General features: G+C 43.3%; 2 protein-coding genes across 2 annotated transcripts; both read left to right on the plus strand.

The window, feature by feature from the left end:
• Nucleotides 1–1,796: 1,796 nt before the first annotated feature.
• LOC115128319 (elongin-A-like) lies at nucleotides 1,797–11,152 on the plus strand. Its single transcript, XM_029658059.2, is given in 13 exon segments — nucleotides 1,797–2,444; nucleotides 3,715–3,771; nucleotides 4,257–4,372; nucleotides 4,483–4,916; nucleotides 4,919–5,026; nucleotides 5,347–5,678; nucleotides 5,897–6,008; nucleotides 6,255–6,410; nucleotides 6,907–7,004; nucleotides 7,289–7,469; nucleotides 7,615–7,744; nucleotides 8,748–8,893; nucleotides 9,079–11,152. Coding segments are annotated over 13 exon segments (2,067 nt in total). The 5' UTR covers nucleotides 1,797–2,309; the 3' UTR covers nucleotides 9,141–11,152.
• Nucleotides 11,153–11,742: 590 nt separating this feature from the next.
• Nucleotides 11,743–14,833, plus strand: LOC115128321 (PITH (C-terminal proteasome-interacting domain of thioredoxin-like) domain containing 1). Its single transcript, XM_029658062.2, has 6 exons — nucleotides 11,743–12,072; nucleotides 12,667–12,710; nucleotides 12,828–12,905; nucleotides 13,356–13,460; nucleotides 13,650–13,758; nucleotides 13,956–14,833. Exons 1-6 carry the CDS (start codon nucleotides 11,881–11,883, stop codon nucleotides 14,055–14,057), a joined length of 630 nt encoding a protein of 209 aa, XP_029513922.1. The 5' UTR covers nucleotides 11,743–11,880; the 3' UTR covers nucleotides 14,058–14,833.
• The last annotated feature ends 93 nt before the right edge of the window (nucleotides 14,834–14,926 follow it).

The raw sequence follows: 14,926 nt of genomic DNA on the forward strand, positions 1-14,926 counted from the left end.
TTGCAAGCCGAAGAACATCATCCCAACCATGAATCAAAGGGGTGGCAGCATCATGTTGTGGGGGTGCTTTGCTGCTGGAGGGACTGGTGCATATCATACAAATAGATGGCAACATGAGGAATTAAAATTATGTGGATATATTGAAGCAACATCTCAAGACATCAGTCAGGAAGTTAAAGCTTGGTCGCAAATGGGTCTTCCAAATGGAATACTTCCAAAGTTGTGGCAAAATGGCTTAAGGAAGCTGTGCCACCAGAGACTCTGGGTTGGAGCCCAGGCTCTGTCACAGCCGGCCGCGACCGGGAGGTCCATGGGGCGACGCACAATTGGCCTAGCATCATCTGGGTTAGGGAGGGTTTGGCAGGTTGGGATATCCTTGTCTCATCGCGCACTAGCGACTCCTGTGGCGGGCCGGGTGCACGCTGACCAGGTTGCTAGGTGTACGGTGTTTCCTCCGACACATTGGTGCGGCTGACTTCCGGGTTGGATGCGTGCTGTGTTAAAAAGCAGTGCGTCTTGGTTGGGTTGTGTTTCGGAAGAGGCATGGCTCTTGACCTTCGTCTCTCCCGAGCCCGTACGGGAGTTGTAGCGATGAGACAACAATTGAATACCACGAAGTTGGGGAGAAAAAGGGGCTTTTTTTAATTTATAATATATATATTTTTTAATGGCTTAAGGACAACAAAGTCAAGGTATTGGAGTGGCTATCACAGAGCCCTGACCTCAATCCCATTGAAAATTTGTGAGCAGAACTGAAAAAGCATGTGCGAGCAAGGAGACATACAAACCCGATTCAGTTACACTAGCTCTGTCAGGAGGAATGGGCCAAAATTCACACAACTTATTGTGGGAAGCTTGTGGAAGGCTACCCAAAATGTTTGACCCAAGTTAAACAATTTAAAGGCAATGCTACCAAATACAAATTGAGTGCATGTAAACTTCTGACACACTGGGAATGTGATGAAAGAAATAATAGCTGAAGTATATCATTCTCTTTACAATTATTCTGACATTTCACATTCTTAAAATAAAGTGGTGATCCTAACAGACATAAGACAGGGAATTTTTACTAGGATTAAATGTCAGGAATTGTGAAAAACTGTGTTTAAATGTATTTGGCTAAGGTGTATATAAACTTCCGACTTCAACTGTATATTTCCATACTATGCGGTTGGAATAATACTGTTTAATTGTGAAAATTATGAAAATGCCCTTTTAGTGTAAGAGCTATTTGAAAAGACTGCCTGAACGTTCAGCCTGTTTTGGTGGGATGGTGTTTGGCCAACCTGGTGACATCACCATGCTGTAAATTAGTTAATCAGATCAAATTTTATTGGTCACATACACATGGTTAGCAGATGTTAATGCGAGTGTAGCGAAATGCTTGTGCATCTAGTTCGGACCGTGCAGTAATATCAAGCAAGTAATCTATTTCACAACAACTACCTTATACACACACAAGTGTAAAGGAATGAATAAGAATATGTACATATAAATATATGGATGAGCGATGGCCGTGCGGCATAGGTAAGATGCAGTAGAGTACAGTATATACATATGAGATGAGTAATGTAGGGTATGTAAACATTATATAAAGTGCCATTGTTTAAAGTGACTAGTGATACATTTATTACATCAACATTTTAATTATTAAAGTGACTAGAGATTTGAGTCAGTGTGTTGGCAGCAGCCACTCAATGTTAGTGATGGCTGTTTAACAGTCTGGCCTTGAGATTAGAAGCCGTTTCTCGGGCCCAGCTTTGATGCACCTGTACTAACCTTGCCTTCTGGATGGTGGCGGTGTGAACAGGCAGTGGCTCGGGTAGTTGTTGTCCTTGATGATCTTTTGGGCTTCCTGTGACATCGGGTGGTGTCGGTGTCCTGGATAGCATGTAGTTTGCCCCCGGTGATGCTTTGTGCAGACCGCACCACCCTCTGGAGAGCCTTACGATTGTTGGCGGAGCAGATGCCGTACCAGGCGGTGATACAGCCCGACAACTGTGCATCTGTAAAAGTTTGTGAGTGTTTTCGGTGACAAGCCAAATATGTTCAGCCTCCTGAGGTTCACCACGCTGTCCGTGTGGGTGGACCATTTCAGTTTGTCCGTGATGTGTACGCCGAGGAATTAAAACCTTCCACATTCTCTACGAATAATTGTTTGGCCGAAATGATTTGATATTGAGATGAAAACGTCTGCATTGGATCTTTAATCCTCAAAGAGGTGTCTGGTTAATACTTTGTCAGCTGTTTTATTACGTAGTTCCGCCAATCTCCAAGTCAACTGTAGGCTGAGTGAAGCTGTGGAGAGGATGGCACTGACCCTATTCTGCTGTAATGAAGCAGCTTCCGGGCACAGGGCGCCAGCAGTAAACATGGCGGAGGAGCTGTTGGAAGCGGTGGAGAGACTTCAGTCTCGGCTCTGCGAGAACTTAGAGCCTCGCAAGGTAATAATCGAAAGGCCCAGAATGAAATGGCAAGGTTGAAGCGGATGACTTGCGCCCACTAAAATGTTTTGAAATATTGTCGCATGGGAGGTAGTTCCGCTAATGTAGGTAGTTGCTGCTTTTTCTAAGAGCACGTCACGATATGTAGCCTAGCCAACTAACTGGGTTTCTTAACCATAGTTCATGTTAAGTTTAACCTAGTCCTCGAGCTACCTGCCGAGTCCGCAGAACTGTACTTTATGCCATGGAGTTATTGTAGCTAACGGACATTGCCACTGCTAATAAAGTGCTAATAATGTAGCCAGCTAGCTAGTGTTAAAGAAACAACCACAAAAAGCGAAAGCGAAGAGCGGGCATGGCTAAAAGGGATCCAGCTTTTGTCAAATTAACGTCAGATTTGATTTTTCGTAGCAGGTTATGAGAATTTACGCAGCAGGTTAGAATTGACGTAGTAGGTTAGGCGGATTATGTCGTTTGGGAAAGGGGTTTAGAGTGAGTTTAAATGTAAAACATTTAAACTTTTGAATGTTTGACAAAAGATGGATTATTTCTAGACATGACCCCACAGCGATTGTATAAACTCCACAATCGAGCAACAGCAGCACGGGCCTAGTTATTAGATTGTTGCACTTCACTCAATGGATCAGTCCAAGTTTAAGGACAACAACAATACATTTGGTCGTAGTGCCTTACTGTGATATCGGCTGTGTCTCATTGAACAAAGCAATCCCTGCACACACTTCCATGTCGTGGTGGGTTTTTGTCAGCTGATCAACTTTAGTAAACACAACCACCTCTCCATATATGTGTAGTTAGCCTACCCCCACAACCCCCTTCAAATAGGCCACGGCAAATCCTGATGACTCCATGACTGTGCAATTTAGGCAAAATTGGACTACACAAATATGAATCAAGCAAAGTCTGAAAGTACTACACAGTTTGACAGCCTACAAAGTCAAACTACCCGTAAGCCTACACTTTTACACATACAGCGCACACTTTTACACAGTAGACAAATGTCATCAATACTGTGATTATGTAAATATTGTTATGTGTCTTTATATTTCCATTCATTCAATGATCAACAACCTTGAATTAACCTGACCCGTTACCTTTCACAAACTATATCCTTCCCTTTGGCATACCTGAATTGTGTACACTTTGCTAATGTGCAGACTGTTTGGCTCTTCTCAGAATCAGGCAAGCTAGGTCGATCAGTGCAGAGGATGTAGTAAGCACTCTGTAAATCTTCTGTATTGGTGCTATCTAGCTCCAGAAGACCCTCAAAAGGCTGGGGGAGCTGCCTATGACTGTGGATATCCTTGTGGTAAGATTTTGGAAACAGTGTATGCTCATGTCATGCTTATTCTTTCGTTAGTGCAAAAGTGATCGTATCTCTTTCTTTAGTCTCCAAGACTGCACACATCGAATGCATTCCACCATAGTTCTTCACTCACTGCAGTGTTATTTAGAAGAGGAATCCAAGTACAGGCTCTGGTTTTGCAGCAGGATGATGTGACCCTCTGCTCTACAGGAGTTGATTGTGCTGTTCAATATTGTCACGCAACCTTCAGAGCATGCTCACTTCCTTTTTATGATGGGCAATAGCGCTTATATGGTCTGTTTTATGTGCACTACTAAGTGTACAGGCCTGCTCACGTAACCATTAGAGTGCCTGAATCTATACAAACCACCCACGTTGCTCTCCAAACATGACCCACACGACACCAGTGTCAAAAACATAATGTACTGATAATGAGGACACCCGACTACTATCTATGGCATGCTTATATTTTATTCTCGCCGGTGCAGGAAACTGGAGTAGGAAAAACTGTGAATTCGTTCCGGAAACATGATCTTGCTGGAGATCTTGCGAAGAGCCTTGTGGCCAAGTGGAAGAAACTGGTTCCCACCCCGTCTGCTGAAAGGTACGTTATTACTGAGGGATTGGGGGACTTCTTCTGATTTGTCTTTTTCTCAGCGTATCGTCATCTGAATTCTACTGAAGTGTAGCTTTGTTTTTTGTTCTTCCTCACAGACCCGGCAACGCCAAGGACGTACGGACACATGCGCACTCTCACAGCTCTGAGGGAAGGGACGTAAGCCACAAACGTGTCCGGGAACTATCCCCAGAGGAGCCTCCTCATGTAGAGGAGGAGGATGAAGAGGAGGAGGAGATGATGATAGAGGAGGAAGAGGAAAGAGGCTACCGCACCAACTACTCCCCCTCCCCCCCCCAGCACCACTACAGCCCCCCACAGCTCAGCCACGGTGGCCAACGAGTGGGATACCAGTCTGAGGGCTACGAGAGCCCCATGGAGGAAGAGCCAGAGCCCGCGCCCAGCCTCCTTCACAAAGAGGTCCGACACACCAAACCACACAAAGAGCCTGGCAGGGAGCATCACGGTTCCCATGGCGACCGGGACGAGGAGAGGCGGCGACGTCATGTCCAGGCGAGCGGTGGTGGCGAAGGAAGAAGCGCAGCGCGGAGAGGGAACCGCAGCACACTGGCAAGGCCTCCAAGCACAGTCGGCACTCCACCCCACACGAGAGCAAGAAGGACAAGAGAGGTGGAAGTGATGGTGAGTGTGCTGCCAACTGAGTTGGCTGAGAATTTCGCTGTGACTTCTGTGTCATTATGACATTTACAGAGAGGGTGGTTCTCAAATGACAGCCTATTCCATAGATGCCTCTTTCAAGCTTTGAGTCAGTGTTGGGTTGCTGGCTTGTTAATAGATGGTTTTCCAGTCATGTATTATTTATTTAACCATGTTGGATAATGAGAACCATTTTCCCATTGACCTGTTCCCTAAAGATGTGGGTTGTCTCTCACCCACTTCTCTCTTTAAAAAAAACTACATCCCATTAACATCATTCCCTCCTTGTTCTCCTTAATCTCTAGGGAGGTCACGTGAGCCTAGGGACTCCCCTGTATTAGTCCAAGTGACTGAGGAGCAGGCAGAAGAGGCATTTGATACCCCCACCATGTCGTTTGAATCATTCCTCACATATGACGCCCCTACGCCCACTAAGAAGAAGAAGAAGCCCGGCAGCAGTAGTCGGCCCTCCTCCCACCACCACACACCTCCTCGTCCGCCTCTCCAGCCCTCGCCTGCTGCTCCTTCCTCCTCCAAGGAGTCCAAGCCCAGCAAGGCGAACGGGAGCCGCAGCAAAAGGGCTGATCCAGCCCAGAACCCGACAGCAACGACTCCGGTGCCTGAGAAACGCCGGAAGGTAAGAACAGACCTACATTGACCTTTTCTTCGCGCAAGATGCGTATGTTCAATTGGAGAATGTTATATTTGCTGTCATATTTTTGGGCTGCGGGACAGTTAAGTCCTTACAATCCACCTTCCTGTATGTTTTTATTAACCAGGTGCCCTGACCCTGATGTTCTCATTATGAGAGTCCTTGTTCTCAGGTTCTTGACTGAACTCTTTCTTTTACCTCAGGTGGTCGAGGTTGTGTCCACGCTTCCTGATATCTCTCTGCCGGCCATCCAGCCTTTCTACAGACCTCTGCCTTCCATTGATCTCACACCATTGTCTCCTCAGCGGCGTAAAGGTACTTATTGGTTTTTAATGTTGGTTCTTTCGCACTGTGTGGGTGCGTTCTAATGTCCATACAAGTGTACAACTGAGAATGCATTGGTTCATTCTATGTAGTATGCTAGAGTGTAAGTACAGTTTGTGTTGGACTTGTCTGCACTTTGGGGACATTTGTACATTTGCGTTTATTCTCTAGGCCTAATAAATTTAGTTGTGATTGTCAGCAATTTTTCATGTTTAACTTTTGGCTTCTTTCCTGCAGGTCCTGTGTCAAATGACGCCGAGGAGGACACCGGCTTCACTGGGAGACGCTTTAACTCTAAAATGACGGTCTACTCGGGTTCAAAGACGTCCTATCTGCCTAAGATGATGAGTCTGCATGAGCAGTGCATCCGGGTGCTTCAAAACAACATTGACTGTGAGTGTTGTCTCCTAGCGACACTGAATGCCATGTAATGGCGTCGTTATCATAATGCTTAGGTTTTATTTCAGTTTCTGTTACCACATTTGGTTAGTTTAGTCAAGTGTACATTTTTTGTTAATGTAGTACACCTAACATCTCTCAAAAGAGAGAAGGCAAAGGCATGGATCACTGAACCCATTTTATAATGGGCTGTTGTTCAAACACCACCAACTTAATTGTCTTGTTGATTCTTGTGGCTGCTGGTCCACTTCGATCCACTTTCTCACGGTTTTAAAATAATTTAAACCAAAACTAAGAGCAACACGTGACTTCCTCTTTAACATTACACCCACATTGAACACTGACTGTTAGTGTGACTGTTATGTATTCTAACCACAGTGCTGTCCATGCTATATCCACGCTTTCATTCTTTATCTGCGAGATACTTAACACCCTGCTGATTGTGTGAGTCTCTGTATAATGAGATGCTTACTGTATGTTTTTTTCCCAGCAATTGATGAGGTGGGAGGTGTGCCATTTGAGATTCTGGAACCAGTACTAGAGCGATGCACCCCAGAACAGCTTTACCGCATTGAGCAGTGCAATCAGGTAACACACACACACACACACACAATCAAAGTAGCATCTCACACATGAACGCACAAACCGTCACCCAGTACGAGATGGTCAGTGAGCATGTAGTACACAAGCTGTCATACTCTGCCAAGACACACTGTATACCAGGAACAACCTAGGTGAAGTGTACAAACAAAAACGTGACTCCCAACTGTTAGGCTTTGAACAATGAATGGTGTTTACTCTCCCTACTAAATTGGCGGATATATTTCATGTAAAAACGTGATCAATTTGAACCCTTTTTCTTTTCCCCTCAGTGTTTTATGGAGGACTCTGATGAGCTTTGGCATCGCCACTGCCAGCGGGACTTCAAGCGTGAGACGCCCCAGGAGTACGAGTCGTGGCGGGAGATGTACCTGCGGAAGCATGACGAGCGGGAGGAGCGCCTTCGCAAGCTCACCCAGAACATCAGTTCGGCCCATGCCAACAAGCCCAAAGGTTCTTTCCCTACATCCTATCTATGAGCTGAATTCTACTATAACGTAGTTATTACTAGGAGTTATTGTTATCATCAATGAAAGTGTACAGAGGGTGTTGATTTTGAGTGAGCATGTGTTTTATGTGTGTGTATTTTTCCTGGCAGGTCGACAGGTTAAAATGGCATTTGTGAACTCCGTCGCCAAACCTCCGCGTGATGTCCGCCGGCGACAGGAGAAGTTTGGCACCACAAGCACCTCCACTGCCAGCTCCACCGCAGCTGCAGCTCCGATCAAGTATGTGGACACTAGTGTGCATATCACTATCACACACTGCATAGTAGTGCGCACTCTTCATGTTGGCACTTCCATGTTTATTTTTTCCTACTTACATTTCCATATACGAAGACATGATTGGCTGAGTGGTAACTTTATTTGCTAACACGTAATTCAGACTCTCAAACTTATTCTCAAAGGTCCACTAAATCATATTTTAATCTACAAATTGACCGTTCTGATTCTATGTGAATTGTTGCAATGTCATCATGGGGAACCAAGTTCACGCAGAGGGGTTACGATTCCTAACGTACATTGAATTAAAATGCGAAACTCGCCCTGACGTGTTCTGGACTATCCGACCTTGCAGGATGACTCATAGCTTCAGGGATGCCAGAGTAGCCAGAGATTTTGTTAAACAGAAAGGGCAAGAGAGAGAAGCCACAGATTTTCCGTTGTTCAATCCGACAACGGGGTGAGGCTAGAAGAGCACATACAAACATTCTGGAATTTCTTTCATGTCCCCACCACCATCAAACACTTTGTTATATTGCCACTTACAATTTCATATACGCAGAAATGCTTGGCTGATTGCTAATTTAAGATGATATGCACTACATCATATTTGTATCAAATTTGATCCAAATATGTTTTGTTTGAGGAATGAACCGTCATAAGATATTAAAAAGGTTCAACACAATGGAGGATGAAATGGAAGAGACATTCTGACGTGTTCTGGACGTTCCGTCCTTGCAGGATGACATTGTGAAAGCTAGGTGGGGAAAATAAAACGAGACAGTTGTTCAATCTGAGGATATAGCAGCTATGCTACATGAGTAAAAAAGAGCGCAAAGAAACTTTCTTGAAATGTTCCTCGCATTGCTTACTAGTTTTCTGAGTATTCAGAGATGGCGCATATAATGCCCCCCAGATTTGAAAAACACTATTAAAACTATACTGTTTTTTATTTTATTTTTCTGTATACTGATTGGATTTACCTTCCTGTTTTTATTTTATTTTTTAGAATAAGGCCAGCCTTGTCGTATAGCTCTCACTCGGATGAGCCCAGCCACTCCTCCTCTCACGACAGTCCCCCTGAGACTTCTCGCTCCTCAGGCCCCAGCGGTGGGGGTGGCCCCAGCGCCAGAGACAACAAACCACAGGTCAAAAGTTAGTATCGTGCGTGTGTGTGTGTGTGTGTGAGAAAATAGGTTCAGATATTTCTATTAGACCCAACATGCATGTAAAACAAAAGTACTTTCCTGATTTAAAACGTGTTGACTTTAATCTCTGAGAGGACATGTCTGCGTGGTTAACTTTTCTGTTTTAAAATGTCACGTTTGTTTGTCTTGCAGAAATCGCCCCCATGATGGCCAAAACTATCAAAGCTTTCAAGAACAGATTCTCCCGCCGATAGAGCTAGAGAGAGATGAATGTATGACGTGATTGAGAGGAGAGGAAGAGATTGTAGGAGCTAAGATCTTTTTAATTCAATGAATTATGGGTAATCTACAAATGCCCACCAGACATGTGCACACACATACAGTCGTGGCCAAAAGTTTTGAAAATGAATATACATTTTCAAAGTTTGCTGCTTCAGTGTCTTTAGATATTTTTGTCAGATGTTACTATGGAATACTGAAGTATAATTACAATAATTTCATAAGTGTCAAAGGCATTTATTGACAATTACATGAAGTTGATGCAATGAGTCAATATTTGCAGTGTTGACCCTTCTTTTTCAAGACCTCTGCAATCCGCCCTGGCATGCTGTCAATTATCTTCTGGGACACATCCTGACTGATGGCAGCCCATTCTTGCATAATCAATGCTTGGAGTTTGTCAGAATTCGTGGGGTTTTGTTTGTCCACCCGCCTCTTTAGGATTGACCACAAGTTCTCAATGGGATTAATAAGGTCTGGGGAGTATCCTGGCCATGGACCCAAAATATCGATGTTTTGTTCCCCGGGCCACTTAGTTATCACTTTTACCTTATGGCAAGGTGCTCCATCATGCTGGAAAAGGCCTTGTTTGTCACCAAACTGCTCCTTGATGGTTGGGAGAAGTTGCTCTCAGAGGATGTGTTGGTACCATTCTTTATTCATGGCTATGTTCTTAGGCAAAATTGTGAGTGAGCCCACTCCCTTGGTTGAGAAGCATCCCCACGCATGAATGGTCTCAGGATGCTTTACTGTTGGCATGACACAGGACTGATGTTAGCGCTCACATTGTCTTCTCCAGACAAGCTTTTTTCGGGATGCCCCAAAAAATCGAAAAGGGGATTCATCAGAGAAAATGACTTTGCCTCAGTCCTCAGCAGTCCAATCCCTGTACCTTTTGCAGAATATCAGTCTGTTCCTGATGTTTTTCCTGGAGAGAAGTGGCTTCATTGCTGCCCTTCTTGACACCAGGCCATCCTCCAAAAGTCTTCGCCTCACTGCGTGCAGATGCACTCACACCTGCCTGCTGCCATTCCTGAGCAAGCTCTGTACTGGTGGTGCCCTGATCCCGCAGCTGAATCAACTTTAGGAGACGGTCCTGGCTCTTGCTGGACTTTCTTGGGCGTCCTGAAGCCTTCTTCACAACAATTGAAGTTCTTGATGATCTGATAAATGGTTGATTTAGGTGCAATCTTACTGGTAGCAATATCCTTGCCTGTGAAGCCCATTTTGTGCAAAGCAATGATGATGGCACATGTTTCCTTGCTGGTAACCATGGTTGACAGAGCAAGAACAATGATTCCAAGCACCACCCTCCTTTTGAAGCTAAGGCAGCAGACTTTGTGAAAAATAATATTTGTGTCATTCTCAAAACTTTTGGCCATGACTGTACACACACACACACACACAGATTTTCTCCATTATTTTAGCGTTTCTTAAATACACACACAATTATGTCCTCCATTTTTAAATGTTCCCGGATAGACCCTGGCAAACAAACACACAGACAAAATATTTCAAATGCGAAACTAGTCATTTGTTACAAGTTCATACACTACAGAGGAACTCTGACACAGACAGAACTATGCTTTATTATGGTACGCATAAGTTAAGACATCAAATGACAGTGCTGTTACAGGCAGTATGTTTTTACGTACAATTGAATAGACCCATTTTATTCCAGTGCATCCACACCTTGTTTTCTTACTGTGTTCAGTGTTGAACCACATGTGCATCCCTACTTTTATCTGGTTCACTGTGAGGAATGAAGTGAGTGCGGAAAGAGGAAAACACAAAAAGGGAGAAAGAGGAGAGAGGAAGTGATAGGACCCTGCAGCTTCACTCTTATGTATTTATTTTCATCTCTGGGACCCCTGGCTCCCCCTGAACCTGGATCCAAATGGACGTGGATGAAATAGTAATTTTAATAGATTTTAATAAATGTAATATGGACATTTTCAATAAAATTGACGTTTTGCCCTCAAATGTATTCATGTTCTATTGTGTCTTGTGTTGATGTTGAAATGAAAGAGAAAAACACTGCTCAAATCTAGCAAGGGAGCCTGTCCACAGTGCACTGAATAAGTTGCTGTATGTAGTAGGGTACATTCTGTATTCCCAGCACTATTGAGAACATAGAGAATATGTAATTGTTCAACTTAATATTGTATCACTGACTGTAATAATGACTACTGAATGAAACATGCGATGGATGTTGGGTGCAAAACAAGTGAGAGCAGCTTTCCACTAGACAAGGATCAAATATCAGTTATGAGTTTTACAGGTTTGTGTGCTTGGGTCATGGCATAAACCCTGTCAATTTCTACAATCTTAAAATGTGATTTTTAAACATAACCTTAACCACACTGCTAACCTTATGCCTAACCTTAAATATCAAAAAGCACATTTTTGTAGCCAATTTTGACTGGAATCTGATTTTTGGGGTGTGAAAGCTAGTAAAACAAATAGCTAGTGGAAACCCTGTGCTTGTTCATTGGTGTTGGCAGGGCCAATCAGAGAGCACGTTGATGTTCTGCATCTATACGTCCATCTTGATTGGCTATTAACGTACATGTGGTTTTGAAAGGTTTCCTCTCCAGAATGTTGTGGTGAAACCAGCCAGGTCAGTCTGAAACAAACAACTTAGCTAGTTCGACAGCTCCTATCATCACCAGCTAGGACGTACATTTCTCTAAAGTGCGATATTTAGTACCTGTGATGTCTGGTCACGGCCATGGTGGGCACAGCCACGGCTGCTGTGAAGACGAGCATGAGCCAGCGGAACGGGGCCTGGAGTATGCACTGTATCAGCGCATTGACATCGAGAAACTGCAGTGTCTCAACGAAACAAGAGAAGGCGATGGGAAACTCGTGTTTAAACCATGGGATCAACGGACTGACAGGGAGAAGGTAATGTTGTCGACTCCTTGCGTGTATAGTACATCTCAATGTAACCATTTTTGAGGGTGTAGAAGCCCTGAATTATCATCTGAAATTATGAAACTCAGCTGTGGCAGCTGCCATTTTGGCTCCTCGGTAAAACAAAACGTTGCAAAAATGTATCGCGTAATTGTCAAGAGAAATTGGTATGCAGCGATACTGCAGTTGTCAGTAAAGGCTAGACTGGATGATATGATGCGCCCTTCCAGAAGTCCATGATACACATTCACTTGTAATATTAAAAACCCATGTTGACTTGTTTTGTACACTGAACGAAATATGTAACTTACACAGGTGGTGGAACATTTTGGTGTCAGTGAACTTTTCTTTAGAGCTGATCTGGACCTCTTCCATTAGTGAAAGCCAATTTCTCATAACCTTTCTAATGTGATGGGTTTAGGCTGGGTTTCTGTACAGCACTTTGATATATCAGCTGATGCAATAAGGGCAATATAAATGCATTTTATTTTAGATTTGATGAAGGCCCACTTAACTTTCTCATACCTGTTATGTGAAACGTTTTCTCTCATTTAATTCTCTGGAAATGGTCTCTAACCTCTGTAGTTTGTTGAGAGTGATGCTGATGAAGAGCTCCTGTTCAACATCCCGTAAGAACCCCACCCCTCAACCCCCTTTTCACCCTTTCTAATCTTGTAATATTAACTTAAAACTTGTTTCATCATATTGTGTTTTATGCATTCTGTCACAAATCATATTTTTCTCAGGTTCACTGGAAGTGTCAAGCTGAAAGGGATAATCATCGCCGGTGAAGACGATGAATCGCATCCTGCTGAAATGAGACTGTGAGTACTGTTTCTGCCTTTCAGAAACACCTCGGGTCCTGACTGTGGGATTGCATTGAGCCAGTGTAGCATGTATCAACTCACACTGAGATTTGATATGATGCTTATTACTCACGACTCAACCAGGGGAGTATTCATTTTTTGCAAAACAGGTCACAACAGAATGTTTTGCAATGAGTTTTTATTGGACAGATTCAGGTCGTTTTGTTCTGTTTGCTTTTGTTTGGTTCATAGTGAATACACCCCCAGCTCTGGGCAAACTGAAAGAGCAAGTAGCTAACATATTGCTCTGTCAGTGACATTTGACTCACTCTTCACACGGTGAGACAAGACAGCTAGTGACAATTAGCTATGTTCCGCTACATTGGCATGGAAATACATGTATATATTGTCACCATGCGTGGTTTTGATAACTGTTTGTCACTTTGTGTTGTTGCATTGTCCGTGTAGGTACAAGAACATACCCCAAATGTCCTTTGATGACACAGGCAGAGAACCTGAACAAGCCTTCCGTCTCAATAGAGATCCACTGGCTCAGCTGGAATACCCAACTAAGTAAGAGCAATAGTATTGTTTTCCCAGAAAAATATGTGGTTTGGTCACTGCTCACCCATAGACTATTTCTGAGGCAAGATAACAAAACCTTTGTTAAAAAAAAATCACATTTCAGTTTACTGTGCTTAAGTACCCACCCAACCTAAGAACCCACTAAACGAATCAACCCTAAATTATCATTCTTTCCAGGATTGCCCGTTTCTCCAACGTTAATCACTTGTCCATTCACATATCACGGAACTTTGGGACAGAGTCCACACGGGTCTACTACATTGGGCTGAGAGGGGAGTACTCCCAGGTGAGAACAAATTAGACCCACCTCCAGTAAATTATCTGAGGCGCTGAATGTTTTATTTGTTTCTTATCGTTTTATTGATTTGCAGAATTATGTTTCACTTTTGTATCAGTCTTTACTTTGACTGTTCCATGTTGTCCATTTGTGAAATGGCAAAACACCTCACCTCTGTCTCATCTGTTTTGCTTTCTTCCTCCCAGGCTCACAGACATGAAGTGACTATCTGCAACTACGAGGCGTCCGCTAACCCTGCAGACCATAAAGTCGACAGCATCATCCCACAAACAAATTTCATCTCCTGAGAGAATGGAGGGGTGGGAAAGTTACATTGACAGATATGGGTCAAAAGGAAGTGGTGATGGATACTTAGGCCTGGTGGGTGAACTTTCTTATTGGAGTTCAGGTATGACTAATACTGAATATCAGTGTCTAATCTGGATTTGCTCAGTTGTTGCACTTATTGTACCACAAACAGTGGAGGCTGAAAGGAGTGAGTCAGTTTTCATTTGGGTAATGACTACATTTAACGCCACTCACTGGCAACCCTGTGATAAAAGCACTGAAGCTTTTGATGCTTTATCTAAAATATATCTGGATACTGTGCCACCTAGTGGTTTGTTGTAATATGACAACTTGTCTCAGCAAAACTGGAACGACTCCAATGTCACCTGCAGTGGGAGATTCTTTATATTCATACACTCATATTCTTTCTCATCCAAGCTCTGAATGGTTTAGCAATAATGTGAACATTTTGACACAACCAAAGTAGATCAGCATAAGGTTTTCATTTGAATAGATTAGATTTGACCCATATACCCAAGTGACTTGCTCACTATACCACACAGCTTCCTTTGACACTCACCAAACACAAAAGCTGTTTAACTCTGATTTCATTGCATTATTAATGAGCTGTCACATTGCTGCCAGTGGCTGAATGTGATTGCTTTGTGCGACATGTTGGAGTTGGGAATTTGAGGAAAATGCTGTATGCCTAGTCTAAGGAATAGAAAATGCCCTCTGCTGTTGTGTGTGTGATGTAATTATTTGAAGAATAAAGATGTTATACATAAGAGAATAATAGTATTTGATTTTTTTATTGTGAGAATAGAATCGTATTGAAATGTAGATTTTGGAGTGATAAAAGGCTACAGTATTGTTATTTGTATTGAAA

The sequence above is a fragment of the Oncorhynchus nerka genome, linkage group LG4 (assembly GCF_034236695.1).
Source record: "Oncorhynchus nerka isolate Pitt River linkage group LG4, Oner_Uvic_2.0, whole genome shotgun sequence".
Taxonomy (NCBI): Eukaryota; Metazoa; Chordata; class Actinopteri; order Salmoniformes; family Salmonidae; genus Oncorhynchus; species Oncorhynchus nerka.